The sequence below is a fragment of the Cetorhinus maximus genome, chromosome 3 (genome assembly GCF_964194155.1).
Source record: "Cetorhinus maximus chromosome 3, sCetMax3.hap1.1, whole genome shotgun sequence".
In the NCBI taxonomy this organism is placed as follows: domain Eukaryota; kingdom Metazoa; phylum Chordata; class Chondrichthyes; order Lamniformes; family Cetorhinidae; genus Cetorhinus; species Cetorhinus maximus.
The window spans coordinates 50,471,760-50,487,026 of NC_135881.1; the positions used below are offsets into that span (position 1 = coordinate 50,471,760).

Below are 15,267 nucleotides of genomic sequence, written 5' to 3' on the forward strand. Positions count from 1 at the left end.
GCTGCATTATCAAAGGCTGGTTTAATACCTCATCTGAAAGACAAAGTTTCATTCATCTATTCAGATGGGTGTAAACATTTCCATGGCACCTTGCCAAGAGAATTCTCTTGGCATCCTGGCTAAAATTTATCCCTCAGTCAACATCACCAAGAGATTAATTACTCATTTATCTCACTGTTATTTGTGGGACCTGGACATGTGCAAATTGACTGCTCTACTTACATAACAACAATGACTACACTTCAAAAGTAATCCATTGCCTGTGAAACATCTTGGGATATCCTAAGGACATGCTAGGTGCAATATAAATGAAAGTGCTTTCCTTGATGTATTAAGGAAATGAAGTAACAGAAGGAAACCCAGACTTGGTCTTTTCATTTTAAATCACATTCATGGAAACTGGCTGGCATTGCAATCACAGCTACAGCGAGGTGAAGAATCTATCTCCAATTGGACAAGAGATCTCAGCTACAAGGGTTTAATAGATATTAAATGGGAGATGCAAAATCAGGATGAAATAAGATAACTACTTACTTCAGTGTTGGAACTCCTTTTATCTCCTCATAGATTTTTTTTAAGTGTTAAAAGGCACTGTTTGCAGGTTGCAGCAATTTTTAGCAGTCCATAATGCAAAGTTTTAAAAGCAGAGGTTAAAGTTCACTTAATATGTGATCAAGGACCCTTGCTGGTTTGGGGCCAATTGTGCACATAAACCCAAACCATTGAACAACCTCATTCCATTTCTATACCACCCAGTTTTAACTTGTCCAAATATTGTACCATATCAAGCTTGTTGTTTCTTCCAACAATAGCCAAAAACAAAGTTCACACCAGAAGACCAAGTGACTGTTACACATCTGCTAGCACAGAATCACAATAACTACAAATGCCATACTGTCCCAGAAACTATTATGCTAGCACACTAGATGCTGCATTTTCATGTAACTAAACATTAGACAGTTATGATACAATCATGAGCATCACATGTAACCCACAAGAGTAATTTTATTCAGTACTTGAGGTAATAGTGCATTGCTGTTCACAGAACTAAAATAGCCACACCAAGTTCCATTCACCCATCAGCTCTATGCTCACTGACCTACAATGGCCTCAGTTAAACAACACTTCAGTTTTAAAATTCTCATCCTGCTTTTCAAATCCCTTAATGGCTTCAGCTCTCTCTAACATCATCACCTTCAGATATCTGCACTCCCCTGATTCTGGCCTCTTGAGCATCCCCGATTTTAATCACTTCACCATTAGTGGCTTCAACAGCCAAGGTCCTAAGCACTACAATTCCCTCCCTTAACCTCTCTTTCCTCTTTAAGGAATCCCTTAAAACCTACCCCTGCCCAAGCTTTTAGTTATCTGGCCTAACATTACCTTACATGGCTCACTGTCAAACTTTGGTTTAAAATACTCCAACACCTTGGGATGTTTTACTGTGTTAAAAGCCCTATGTAAATAAGCAGAAGCTGCTGTTGTTATTGAAATAGCATGTCTTACTAACTACAGCAATCTCCGCACAACATTGTGCAATGTATTTTTCTCTGCTTCCATTGTGAAAAGTGCCAGTACCTTGGCTACACAGGTGCAGAAGCTACCCACAAGACGAATGGGCACTTTGGAGCATAACTTACCGAGAGAACAAAGACTGTCTGCCGTCAAACGTGCATAAGTTACAAGGGGAAAAAATCTCTCTCTATTTATATATATATTATATAAACAAACACACATACCGTATGCCCAGAAATTAGGGATAAAATACTTTGAAATTTGTACAAGGTTAAGTATGAGTATATTCTAATCTGAAGTAAACATAAATCATGTTAATATATGTAATTTTTACATTTTGCTTAAACCATAGGTTGTGGACAAATATTAATTGTAAATATTGGAATTTTAAGTATGTCTTTGAAAAGAACAGGAATGTTAACACAGCTCCTGGCCATTCACTGTTAAGTACTGAAGTTAAGTTGGAAGTAGCTAGGGTCGATATTAAGTCTACAAAGCTATGTAAACACAACATACTGTATCGCCACTACTACTTCACCTCACAACCACTCGCTAAGGTCACAGATAGAATTAATTAGTTTACTTTCTGCCAACAACACGTGCCTAAGCTAAGAATAAGTCAAAACTTTTTTCCTTTTTAAAAAATATAAACACTTACGTGGTACTTGGTGGCGATCCTTCGCATCTCCCGGGGGCGGTAGTCCTGCGAACTGAACCCGATTTCCAGACATCACTGTGGCGATTTTTTTTTTAAATTCTTGCGAAGCTCAGAGTTCTTCCTTGCCGTGCTTTTTATTAAACGTGTGCGCAGGGTGTTTGCCTGGGATGTCAAGTCAACAAGAAGCGAAATGAGCGCTTTGCAGAGCTCGGGAGAATCGCAGTTCTGTCATACTCTTCTTCCCCCCCCCTCACGCTCTATCACTGCCCTCGCTCGGTCTCATTCACTCCCAGCTGCTGTCAGAGTGCAGCGCACTTCACGCTAAGACTGCAGTCCTGGGCCCGCCCATTCTGCTCGCTGCCGGCCGGAAGCCGCCTTTCATTCACCTGGGCAGCTGTTCAAGGGAGTGAGGCTAAGGAATGGGGTGAGAGAGAAAGGGGGGAGGTGGGTGCTCGCGCCGCTCTGAGCTGCGTCCCATCTGTAATTATTAATAACATGATTGCAGCTAGACTGCGTCATTTTCAGACCAGTTGCTGCAAGGTTGCTACATGTAAATAGAGGGAAAAAAAGGCCTGTGTCTGTGTATTTTTAAATGTGAAAAGAGAGAATGTGGGACGTGCATTAAATTAGGTTAATATGTATCATATCCAGATCTAGTATTTTTGGTTTCCAGTAAGGCAACACGCGCGTTATTTTTTAACTACTGAAGCCAAATTGCTGCCTCATTGCTCTTAAGTTGGAAACCTTATTTTAATATTTCAAAGTCTGTGGGGCGCTGTGTAGATAATAGACGTTTTGTTCCAAATTAATTTAGCTAGTGGTTTCTGTCAAGGGAGTGCATTTAAAAATGTAATTTCAACTAGTTTCATTTCTGTTTTTATGTTGCTACGATTACATTTGAATTGCACCCGTTTTGGCTACTCCACATAACTTTATTTTGAAATATCAGTTCATTATTCATCTTGCCACACACGGCAAAAAAAGGTAGCATACCTGTTAAATACTGTTTAAAAATAAAAGCGTTAGAATAAACAAGTTGAAGAAATCAGAATGACAAGAGCAATGATAATTGTCCTTGAAAATGTACCAAATTATAAAACATGCATGTTCAAATATTTTGTTTTGCTATTGTACCCATGACTTAACCATTTAAAATATTCAAGTAGTGTAGCTTGAACAAATGAGAATGTAAACGTTTTATGTCAAATGCATCCATCTATTTCAGCTTTAAGTTTGGAAGTAAAGAGTATATATCCATTGTTAAACCCCATAAGGTGCAGGTTCCCTCTTCCATGTACTGTATTCGGTACTGAATTTATTTGACACTTGTACTGTAATGTTTCCATCATTCAAAAGATGATTTGATTCATTTTTATTAATTCTCATGTGAAAATACTGCCTTGACAAAATTGTGCTGTGCTTCTGTGTTTTTTTTTCTCTCTGAGACACCAAAGTTATTAATGGTGCACCAAAATTCCTTAAGGTCAATATTTAACTACTGGTTGATATAGTAGACTTCTGTCAATTTTGTTTTTCATGCTTTTGTGGATACTGACATGACTCATTGTTAAGCTGCCCTTGACTGGTTTTTTGTTTCACAATCTTAAAATACCCTTTCCCTGTCCCCTTCACCCTCACCTCTAACAATTTATAAGGAGTTCATGGACTTCTTTGTCATTAAGTTTGAGTTGAGTTCAGCTAGGATTTTTCCCTCTCCACTTCCTTTTATTCCTCCAAATCAAAACCCCTTCCCCCTGCTTTTTCTCATTTCCTCACACCCTACCCCCTTCCAGTCTCTTATTTGCCCTGTCTGATCTGAATTTTTTTTTTATCTCCTCTCATACTGTCTTCAAGTTCATCTTGTCCATTCTCCTGTTGTATCTCAGTAACAAGGGAGTGAATTTATAATGGGAGCTGAAAATGATGGTATTGGTCTTCCTGATATATTGTTGGTAAGAATTTTGATTGATCCATGGACTAGACAGGCAACCTGACAACACAAAGGTGATTTGGGGCCTTGAGAGAAGTGCTGCAGAGAGAGATCTGGGTGTGGACAATGTATGTAGGAAAATTGATCTTATGCCTACAGATGATGTCAAAAGGGGCAGCATGAAGAGAATTCAGGGACAAGTCTTCTGGAGGCGATAGTGTGGTAGGAGCAGCCAATATTGGAGAGGCGCTGGCTATGTTGGAATTAAAACATTGGGTTGCTAACTTTGGATGTATTCAGGGAGTTTGATCAATTGGTCAGTAATGAGGGTCAGGCTTCATTAACATAGGAACTCTGGGCTGCAAGCGGAAAACAATCATTCCTGGACAGTGCAATATTTGTTGGCCCCGCAGGACTATTAGGCCAAAAAGAGATCTAGGGGCGGAGGGGCTATTCTCAGAGAATGGGGGAATCTGGTGTAGTGATTGTCCAGGTTGCATTTGCAGATGTCCTCTTCAGCTGGACAGCCAACTGAAACTGTGTGGAGTATAAGCGTGGCTGCCCCATTGAGTCCTAAAATGGCAGTTTGCATATTAAGAGTCTAATTCCTAACTTGTGCACTATTTAACCTGAATGGCTGCAGGCTAACTATGGGAATCCTATCATCACTAAAAGAGGTTGCTGACTAGTAATGAGAAACATGAATTAATGAGAAGCTTGACCTTTTCTTTTCTGACCTTGGCCTATGGTTAACTAATATCCCTAGTAAGGCTCTGACAAGGCCAATTAATTTAGCACAGTCCTAGATGTTACCTGGAATCCAACTGGTCCATGCGGCTAAATACCATGCAGTTTAGTATTTTTTACCAACTGAACCACTGACAAGTAACCAAACGAAAGATTTCAATTGCACCATTCATTGCAGTTAAGAGAAAACATTTCCGATTGCAGTTTTAAAAAATATTTGGTTTCAGGTTAGGTGCAATGTCTGAAAGGCTCGAGAAATTAACTGTTGTTTTGATATTCCTTTTAAAGCTATTTTTTTTTCTTGTGAATTTTCTAATGTTTCAATATAGTATGTGACATGTCAAGTAAATGTGTGTGGAGTTGATGGAAGTTACAGTGACAATGCAGCCAATTTTACTAAGCTCTAATTTGACTTTTTTATTAAATATTTGTTGAAATTAGGTTTTTGTTCTGAGCAACAAAGTGAACAGGTAGATTCTGGAAAGTAGATATACACAAGGATTTATAGAGAGAAACTGATTTGTGTGTGCAATTATTATTATTACAAACTAGTGTTCCAGTTGCTATACAATCATAAAAAACTTCTGAAATCCATATGCTGAGCTGCTCTAGTTCTTTGTTAATTGAAGGATAATGACATATAAACAATACTTGTAAGCTCTACCATACAGCCAAGTGATTTTATTTTGATCGGTCAGTTAGCATAATCAGAAAACAGCAACTTGCATTCATATTTGCCTTTAACACAGTAAAACGTCTTAGAGAGGAAATGGGGTGGGTGTCAGTCCTTTTGTGGGAGCGTTCAAACAGGTGTACGCAAGCCTGCTTGGAGCTCTGAGGAGATTTTTAAATTTGGGAAGGATGTCCAAACATCCAAAGCAGGGACAAGGCTTTGCCAGTAGAAGAAGAGGTCATGCATTGGAAGTGAAATACAGTGGATTGGGCATGACATGGATGGAGACCTAAAGCTGGAAAAGGTTACAGAAGTGACATGATGCTATGGTGGAATTTGGACATGAATTTTATATTAAATCTGTTGGAAACTGGAGAGTCAATAAAGGTCACTGAGGGTGGGATGATGGTTGAGCAGGGCTCGGTGCAGAACAGGGTGATGGTGGTGGAACTATGAATGATCAAAGGGTCATGGAAGGCAGAGGTTAGACACACATGGCATAAATGAGTTGGTATGCATGATAGTTTCACTGGCGATAGAGATGAGCAGTGCTGTGGAAGTGGAATTCAGCAATCTCCATAGTGAAAATATGTAGTATAAAATGCTGAGTTCAATGTCAAGTAAAATGGTTCAATCTTAGAAAGTAGCCAACTAAGGAGGGGTATGGAATCAGTGGCAAGGCTACAAAGTCTTCCTGATGTTCATTTAGGAACTTCTGGTTCATCCATGAATTGGTATTAGACAGTTGGGCTGACAGCATGGGGTTAGTTGAAGGAAGTGGTGAAGTAGGGCTGGATGTTGTTAGCACTAGTGGAAGTGGGCCAAATGCTTACAGGTGTTGGCACCTGAGGGTATCCTGTAGATGAGGAAGGGGAGAGGGCCAAGAATGGAGCCTTGGGGATCTCTGGAAGTGCCCATGAATTACTGAATTTGGAGTGCTGAGCACATAGCTAAGAGGTTATAATGTTTTCAAGGACCTTGCATAAAAATGGAAGGTTAAAAACCATACAAGTTCAGAGTGAGAATTTTGTTTTGGGGGGGAAGGGGGAGATGATGGTAGTTTTTAAAGTGCCTGTAAGAAGAGCATATTGCCAAGCACTGGAATGAAGGCATGTAGTTAAGTGATCAGATGTTGGGGTGGGAGGTGGATTTCAGAATTAAGCTTGCGAGGAAGGTAATGGGAAATAAGTTGCAAAGTAAGGGGGATCATGACTAGGATAAGTAAGGTATTTGGAGGTGGGAAATTTGCAGGGGCAGACACAAAAGAAGTGATGACATCTGAGATGATGGTGAATGTTTGCAAAAATAATTATATGACAACTTCCACTTAATTTTAACAGTGATATGAGTTTGACAAAACAGTTTGTCAAATTAGAAAGGAGTTGTAGGTTGATCTTGCCCTCCAAGTTACTTATGGATTAACCAAGCAATTTGACTAGAGAAGGAAGCATGGTTTTGCTTGAGATGGGTTTGGTTTGACCAAATTTGTCGAGTACCACATCTGTAGCCCTTAGACTATAAATGTGGAGACCATAACCAATGAGAACTTCAAGTGAGAGGGGCTGAGTGTCTTGTTGTCATGAGGGTTTGAATGGGAGAAGGTTGTTTAGTAGATCCATAATGGAAATGCAGTCATGAGGATTACAACGGAGATGAAGAAATGGTGGGGATGGTCATTTGACTGAGTGTGGCATCAAGGAGTCCTGAAAAACTGAAGTCAGTGGGAATTGGGGGAAAACGCACCACTGATTGGAGTCATACCTGGAACCTGGAACAAAGTAAAATGGATATGGTTATGACAGGTCAATAATCTCGGACCGAGGATATCAAAGCAGATGTTCCTCGGGTTAGTATCCTAGACCCAACCATCTCCAGTTGCTTCATCAATGATCTCCCCTCCATCATAAGATCAGAAGCGTGGGTATTTGCTGATGATTGCACAGTTCAATACCATTTGTGACTCATCAGATTGTGAAGCAGTCGGTGTCCGCATACAGTAAGACCTGGACAATATTCAGCCTTGGACTGCTAAGTGGCAAGTAATGTTTGCACCACACAACTTCCAGGCAATGACCATCTCCAACAAGAGAGAGTCTAACCACTTCTTCTTGACCTTCAACAGCATTACCACCCAAGTGGGGATTTGATGATGGTCATACTGTTGAAGATCCTGAGGCCAGGCAATAGCTTCCAATCAGTCATCCACATATCCTAGTCTGACCAAAAGGTCACATTCCTTACTACACCTACTCTAGTTATCCTTTTTTTACTGGAAGCACTTTTAAATCTTATGCCAGCAGTTTGATCAAGCCTGAGTATCCCAGTGTACACTACTTCAGACGGAATACTCTCTATTTCTCTATTTGCCTGGATGAGTACAGCTCCCAACAACAGTCAAGAAGCTTAACACCATCTAAGACAAAGCAATCCGCTTGATTGGCACCCCATCTACCACCTTAAATGTTCATTCCCTCCACCACCAGCGCATGTCAGAGTAAGCAATGATATTTAAGAACATGTCAGATGTAGCAACAGAAGAGACTTAATTGTCACAAAGGAATACCAGCAGCAAATCAGTGCAGGATCCCAATAACGCAAAGTAGCAGCCAGGTGACAGAGCAGCTGGCAGGGTTGCGGGGGCGTGGTGAGGGAGATGCAGTTTAGAGTAGATGCTATAACTTATAGATTAAGGAGCTTGTTCAAGCAGCAAATAATTCATAGGCCATGAAACAAAGTTCTGGGTAGCAGAAGTGCTCATAAGGTCAAATGAGAACCTGGTGCCATTGCTGGAAGCAGCAAACAGAATAAGGACAGAGCAACTGGAGTTTGGGTTGGATCTTGTTGAAGACTTCTGTAGCAAATAGACAGTCTTCCAATTTTATGTTGCAAAACTTTCCACTTGGATGAAATAGGAAATAATGACACCCCCACTCCCCCCAACCCCATATGAGAAGTAATACAGTATGACAAGGAGGAAAAAATTACTTCTGGAAAAGGGGAAGGGGAAAAATTATGCTATATCTAGGAGACAGTAAACAAAATGGGAGATTTTTCAGGAAGGAAGAAAGATTTGACAGAATTAGTGGGTCTCCTTTTTTATTTAAAGTGTTTTGCTCATGTTTGAAATAAAACCAAGAATGCAGTTTGTTCCCATGTGATTTTGTGGGAAGAAAACATCAAGAGTTGGAAAAGAGCAAGAGGATGATGGAAGAGTAAGAAACACAGAATGAGCTGAGATTGAAGGATGAGCAGAAAATGTGAATCAGGAATCTGCAAAGTGGCCATTGAATTTGTTAAATTATTTTGGAGCAGGATAAAATAATAAAAGTAACTACATCATCTATTCTTAAGTGAAAATATCTCCCAGCTCCAGTATGCATCAGTAGAGGGACAAGTTGCAAAGTCCTATCAAACATGTGGGCCAGATGCACTAATTTTAATCTTGGGATTACTGCCTGTTCAATTTTTTCTGAAAAAATGTTTGACACAACTTCTGCAGAGAAGCTCCTCCTTTATCAATGTAAATCTTCCATTTTCCACACAAGTACTAGGCTAACACTGCCCAACACATTTTACGTAAATATTTTACAGGGAAAAAGGGACTTTAATCCCGTTTAGTCTTTCCTGAATTTATTCATTTGATCATAAATTTCAGTGTTAACAGGAATTGGCCTGACCTAATCTTCATAAATGCAACTGATGTTAGAACATTCCTGTCAATATTTTTGTTGCCTTGCTCCAAAATATTCAAATTAACATCTGTCATCTGGCAACCTTTCAAATTTGTCTGGAAGATGAACATATTCACTCTAGCTTTATCTTCAGCATGCACGTGGAAGAGGCAGCTTTTATATTTTAAAGTCGGGCAGTTTCACATGAATAGTTTTCTGTTTAAGGAGGCATGCCACTTTGGGAGAGGCAAGCAGAGAGAGCAAAAGCCTACCTTGTGAAATGGAAGCCCAACTAAATGTAATGCTGGTACATTACCTATTGGATCTTTGGCATTTTAAATGTTGATTTGATTGTCTCATTTTAAATAAAGGCAAGCTTTTCTAAAATGAGGTAATTTTCCATTGCTGTGGTACATGCAGGCATATCCAGTTTGAACTACATGCATCAGGAATTGTCTTATTTAAATATGATATCTTTCTCTTGTTTCTCTATTTTGAGCATATGCTGTCTGCTACAAATCTCCTGTAGTCTGATATTTGGTGCACACCCAATCTTGCCATTCATATTATATGCGGTGCAAGATTTTTAGATCAGCATAGATCAATGATGGATCAATCTAACTGTTTTGAAGGTTTTATAAGAACAGGAGTGTCACACCAAATAGTATCATTGGAGGCACTCATTTATCAGCATTGGAGGTAGTCCTGGGTATGTGCTGTGGGGCCAGGAGAGGGAAGACTTTGAGCCTAGGAGGATTCAGGAAATTGGAGATGACAGGGTCTGGTAGCCTGGGAAGGCTAGGGGAAAGGGGCTCAAATTGCCCTTGACTCCTTTAAGACTATTTTTTCCTCCTACCTGTTGAGGATACTGCACTGTTTGGTATTCCATTAGTGCTTTCCCTGCCCTCAGCTAGTTACAGCATTTATATTGCTGCCTCAAAGCACTTAGTCTATATGCTGACTGGTAGAGTCCTCAATGAAAATAGGTTTCCATAAACAAGCAAAAATTCTCAAAACAATCATTTACAGAACTAATGTACAAAAAAAAATACATTTTTAAGCACCTGAGCATTGTTTCTCAACAGAGAATAATTTTGTAAAACTGTATTTGATACCAAGATGAAGGGAGTAATGTGATTGACTGCTGCCCATGTCAATCAAGAGAAATCCCATTATTCAAGTTCATTTTCCAGCTACGTTTATAACATAGATTCGGGAAGAAAATGAAATATTATGATTTTTCCATTAAAGAAAAACAATATATTCTTGATGAAATTCTTTTATTTTGATCTCTAAGTGTCAGTGAAGTAACCCAAAGGTGTTATTGATGTCTAACAGTGAACAAAGAACCAGTTAATATGTTAAATGTGAGATTTGCCTGAAAGAAATCTCCAGTTTGTTTTGAAGTCCCTTAGAAAAAGCAAAAAATCTTTGCCTGCCCCAATCCATTTCAACAATTTCATTGTTCTACTTCAATTCAGAAACTTATTGAAACATGCAGAGTTTTCTATAAAATGCACATACTCAAACATGGTTGGAAAACCTTCAGTTATTCTGTGGGAAAAAATCCAGTCAAAGCCCAGGCATTGGGGACAGGTTGAGTTTGAAGTAAAAACTTTAAAGAAGTCATTAAAAGACACATGGTAATTCAATGAGTAAATTTAATTTTGCTGCTGTGAAATATTTAACTTTTTGTTTAACATCTTATTTGGACATTAGATGGTTCAGTTACTGAGAAAATGGTGTAATTCTGAGAAAACTGTTTAATTTTTTTCAAAATATTTTAATCAACAAGATTTGGCAAAATATTGAGACAGGTTGTTGGCATTAAAAATGCTAATGTGTTCAAGAATTGTAAGATGGCCCCAAAGACATTTTGTCCTTGGACGGGTAGACCCCTCCATTATGCTTGAAGCCACTATGTTGACTAATTATTTTTGCATCAGAAATGTTGACATAGAAGTGTTATTCAAAAATGACCACAAACTAAAACACTTCAGACAGGAAACACACACTATGTGTAATACCTGGTATGTACTATAGAAAATGCCAAAACAATCCAAGATACTTTCTCAATATGCATAATGTTTTGTCTGTAAAAGGCACACTGATGCAGATATCCAACCCAATCAGTAATGCTCTCTGAAATTGTATGTTTGCTCTTCTGTGTGCTTTGTCGCCCATCCAATGGACATAGTTAGAATATGTTTTTATTTTCTTCCACCTTCAGTTGGACATTCTCTGCACACCTTCACAGTCTTATCTCTCCTGAACTTGATAAGCCACAAGGGCAAAATTGCCAAACAGAAAATCCTCCCATTCTTGTATTTTATATTGAGTTGGTTCAATTGACTAATGCAGTGAATGACATTCAAATGCTAATGCATGTTAATTGCATAATAAGTGGATAGAGGTGGGGTGGGGTGGGGGGGAGGTGCACTAATTGGATGATTACTTATATACATATAATAGGTCCAGGCAGCAGGAGGTTGAAGGGGTCATTCAACCCGACTGCCTGCTCCCCTTTGTGGTTATGTCTGCACCCAGGTGTCCCTAGAGAGGGAGCATGCAGTGTCCACCGGTACCCTCGAGGCCTCCTGTGACCAGTGGGTGCCACCCCCCAAAATGATATTTTAATTTAATTTGATAAGTTTCCTTTGAAGTTTATTCCTTTTTTTGTTGCAGTAACCTGAAAGTGCCCCTTTAAGGGGTTGTTCATTTATTTAATTGTTTATTTTGATTTTTGTTCTTTCAAAAGAGTATAGAGAAACACTTAGTGACACTGGTGGTGGGTTAGGAGCTATACATTTGTAATGTTGCACTTTGTGAATAAACCTAAAATTAGGTGATTGACTTCTGTTCTCTTTCTTCATCACTGCCTGCAGAAGGTTAACAATCCAGACTACTGAACGTTCTGGCTTTTGCAGTCAATTACAAGGGCTACCTGAACTGCTAAAAATTGACAATACTGCAAATGGCAAATCTACATTTCAAAGACAAATTCATGTGCAATGAAAACAACTTTTTGTTTATTGCCATTTTCAATTTCAACAACCTTTTAATATTTCATTTTTCCCAAGGACCTCAAATACTCAAGAAATATTAAGCCTCTATATTCCCTTTGTTCAGTTATTGCTTCCAATATAGTTACACATATAATGAGGTACTATTAAAGTTATCCAGGAGTATGACATATTACCTTTTAAGTTCAGAAATTAATTCAATATGAAGTAATGAAGCACAAAAGAAAAGGAGCAAGAGACATAATACTTATATCCTATTAACTGGTTGACTTGACAATTGGCAAGTGGTTGTGAGCAACTTGCATTGCATGAATGGGATGTAATAGTTTATGGCTCCTCATTTATAGTATGATGGTAAGTAACACAAATATTTTAATTAGAAATGATATTGATGGTTAGATTGTGGATTGATGGTACTACTGTGAATTTTTTCCCCCTGCAGTGTTCTCAGTTCCCTCACCTCCAAGAAAAGTAAGAACAAAATTATGGAATTGCATTACATTGAATTATTGATCTACACGTATTGGTTTATAATGCAGCTTATTTATACTATGGGTCCAATTTGACCATTCAAACTATAGAAACTTTTCAATAGGCCGCTGAATCAACAGTCATTTCATAAAAGTTAGTTGGTTTCTTTCCAGTCATTCAATGTTTTTGATTTTTTGTATGAATAAATTTAGACAATCAGCGTTATTCTTGCAATTTAAGGAATTCCTGGATGAAACTTATTTATTCTCATGAATAGGTATTTAATTTCTCTATTTTTTACAACCTTTTATGTGGGAATTCACCAAGGCTCCTTCAACAGAATCTTCCAAACCCATGACCACTGCCATCTAGAAGGACAAGGGCAGTAGATAGATGGGAACACCACCACCTGGAAGTTCCCCTCCAAGTCACTCACCATCCTCATTTGGAAATATATCACCGTTCCTTCACTGTCGCTGGGTCAAAATCCTGGAACTCCCTAACAGCACTGTAGGCGTACCTACACCAGATGGACTGCAGTGGTTCAAGAAGGCAGCTCACCACCACCTTCTTAAGGGAAACTAGGGATGGGCAATAAATGCTGGCCCAGCCAGTGAAGCCCACATCCTGTGAATAAATTTTTTTTTAAAAAGTGGCACCTTATCGAATGCCTTCTGGAAATCCAAATATACTACATCTACTAGTTCCCCTATATCAACTCTGCTTGTTATATCCTCAAAGAACTCTAGCAAATTTGTCAAACATGATTTCCCTTTCACAAAGACATGTTGACTCTGTTTGATTGTGTTAACGTTTTCTAACTCAAAAACAAAAATTGCTGGATAAACACAGCAGGTCTGACAGCATCTGTGGAGAGAAAGACAGAGTTAACAGTTCGAGTCCGTATGGCACTTCAGAACTAAAGAGAAGTAGCAGTTTGGTGAAATATATACTATTTAAGGGGGTGGGACAGGTGAAGCTGGATAGAAGGCCAGTGATACGTGGAGGCAAAGGAGAGATTGCAAAAGATGTCATAAATAAAAGGTCAAAGGGGTGTTGATGGTGACGATACTGGCTAACGGAGGAGCTAATGGTGACATTAAGAGTAGAAAGCAAGATGAGCAAGTGACAGATGGCCCTAGTGGAGGTGGGGTGGGGAGAGGGGATGGTGTGGGAAAAAAGATCGAAATAGGCTAAAAGGTGGGGATAAAACAATGAATGGAAATAAATTTTTTAAATAATAATAGAAATAGGCGGGAAAATATATATATTATATTTATATAAATTTAAAAATAAATATTTGAAAAAAGGGGATCAAAAAGGGGTGAGGATGGAGGAGAGAGTTGATGATCTGAAGTTGTTGAACTCAATGTTAAGTCTGCAAGGCTGTAAAGTGCCTAATCAGAAGATGAGGTGCTGTTCCTGCATTATGCGTTGAGCTTCACTGGAACATTGCAGCTTTTCTAAAGGTCCTGCTATTTCTTCCTTAATAATGGACTCTCGCATTTTCCCAATGACAGATGTTAGGCTGACTGGCCTATTGTTTCCTGCTTTTTGTCTCCCTCCCTTCTTGAACAGGGGTGTCACATTAGTGGTTTTCCAATCCCCTGGGACCCTCCCAGAATCTTTTGAGCTCTGGAATATTTTGACCAATGCCTCCACTATCTCTGCAGCCACTTCCTTTAAAGCCCTTGGCTGCAGGCCATCAGGTCCAGGCAGCTTGTCTGCCTTTAGTTCCTAAAAAATTCCTTATCCTCTGGCCTACCACTAGTTTTTGCCGCTTTGTATGCCTTCATTTTTGATTGGATACTGCTGCTCGTGTCTGCTTATATTTTCTGCCCCTTCCTGTCAAACTTTGATTATCGCTTGCTTCTTCACTACCCTGCACCTCTACTCTCTAATTTCTTTTTGATTTTTTAAACTTCCCTTTAATTGAACCCTTAACCACCAGCCCCCCCTCCCTCTCTCCCCACTAATTAGTATCCAATTGACCATCTTTGTTAACCATGGGTGGTTCATCTTTCTCATTGAGTCCTTCTTTTTGACCAGGATAAATTTTTGCTGAGCGTTGTGAAATATCTGCTTAAATTCCTGTGACTGCTCATCCACTGGCCTTCCCTTTAGTCTATTTTCCCAGCCCACTTTAGACAACTCTTTCTTCATACTTCTGTAACTGCCCTTATTTAAGTTGAGGACACTGGTTTGAGACCCAAGTTGCTCGCCCTCAAACTGATTTTGAAATTCTACCATGTTGTGATTGCTACCCTCTAGAGGATCCTTAACTACGACACCTCTTATTAATCCCACCTCATTACACATTACTAGATCTAAAATATCCTGTTCCTGGGTAGGTTCTGCAATGTATTGCTCTAAGAAACAATCCCTAATGCACTCTACAAATTTGTCTTCCATGTTACACCTGCCAATCTGATTCATCCAGTCAATATGCAGATTAAAATCACCTATGAGAATTGTAGCATCCTTCATACATGCCTCGATTGTTTCCTGATTTATACTTTGTCCTACAGTTAGGAAACTCTTCGGGGACCAATAGACAACTCCCACCCATGACTTCTTCC

The 15,267-nt window shown here is 39.1% G+C and overlaps 1 protein-coding gene across 4 annotated transcripts in view; it reads right to left on the reverse strand.

The window, feature by feature from the left end:
- The window catches only part of LOC144678302 (sickle tail protein-like), a 599,821-nt gene extending 597,386 nt beyond the window's left edge, over nucleotides 1-2,435 (reverse strand). For all 4 annotated transcript variants that reach the window (XM_078538135.1, XM_078538149.1, XM_078538129.1 and 1 more), the window contains exon 1: nucleotides 2,174-2,435. In XM_078538135.1, the coding sequence (XP_078394261.1) occupies nucleotides 2,174-2,246 (73 nt within the window). In that variant the 5' untranslated portion in view covers nucleotides 2,247-2,435. The remainder of the gene's footprint in view (nucleotides 1-2,173) is intronic.
- Nucleotides 2,436-15,267: the final 12,832 nt, after the last annotated feature.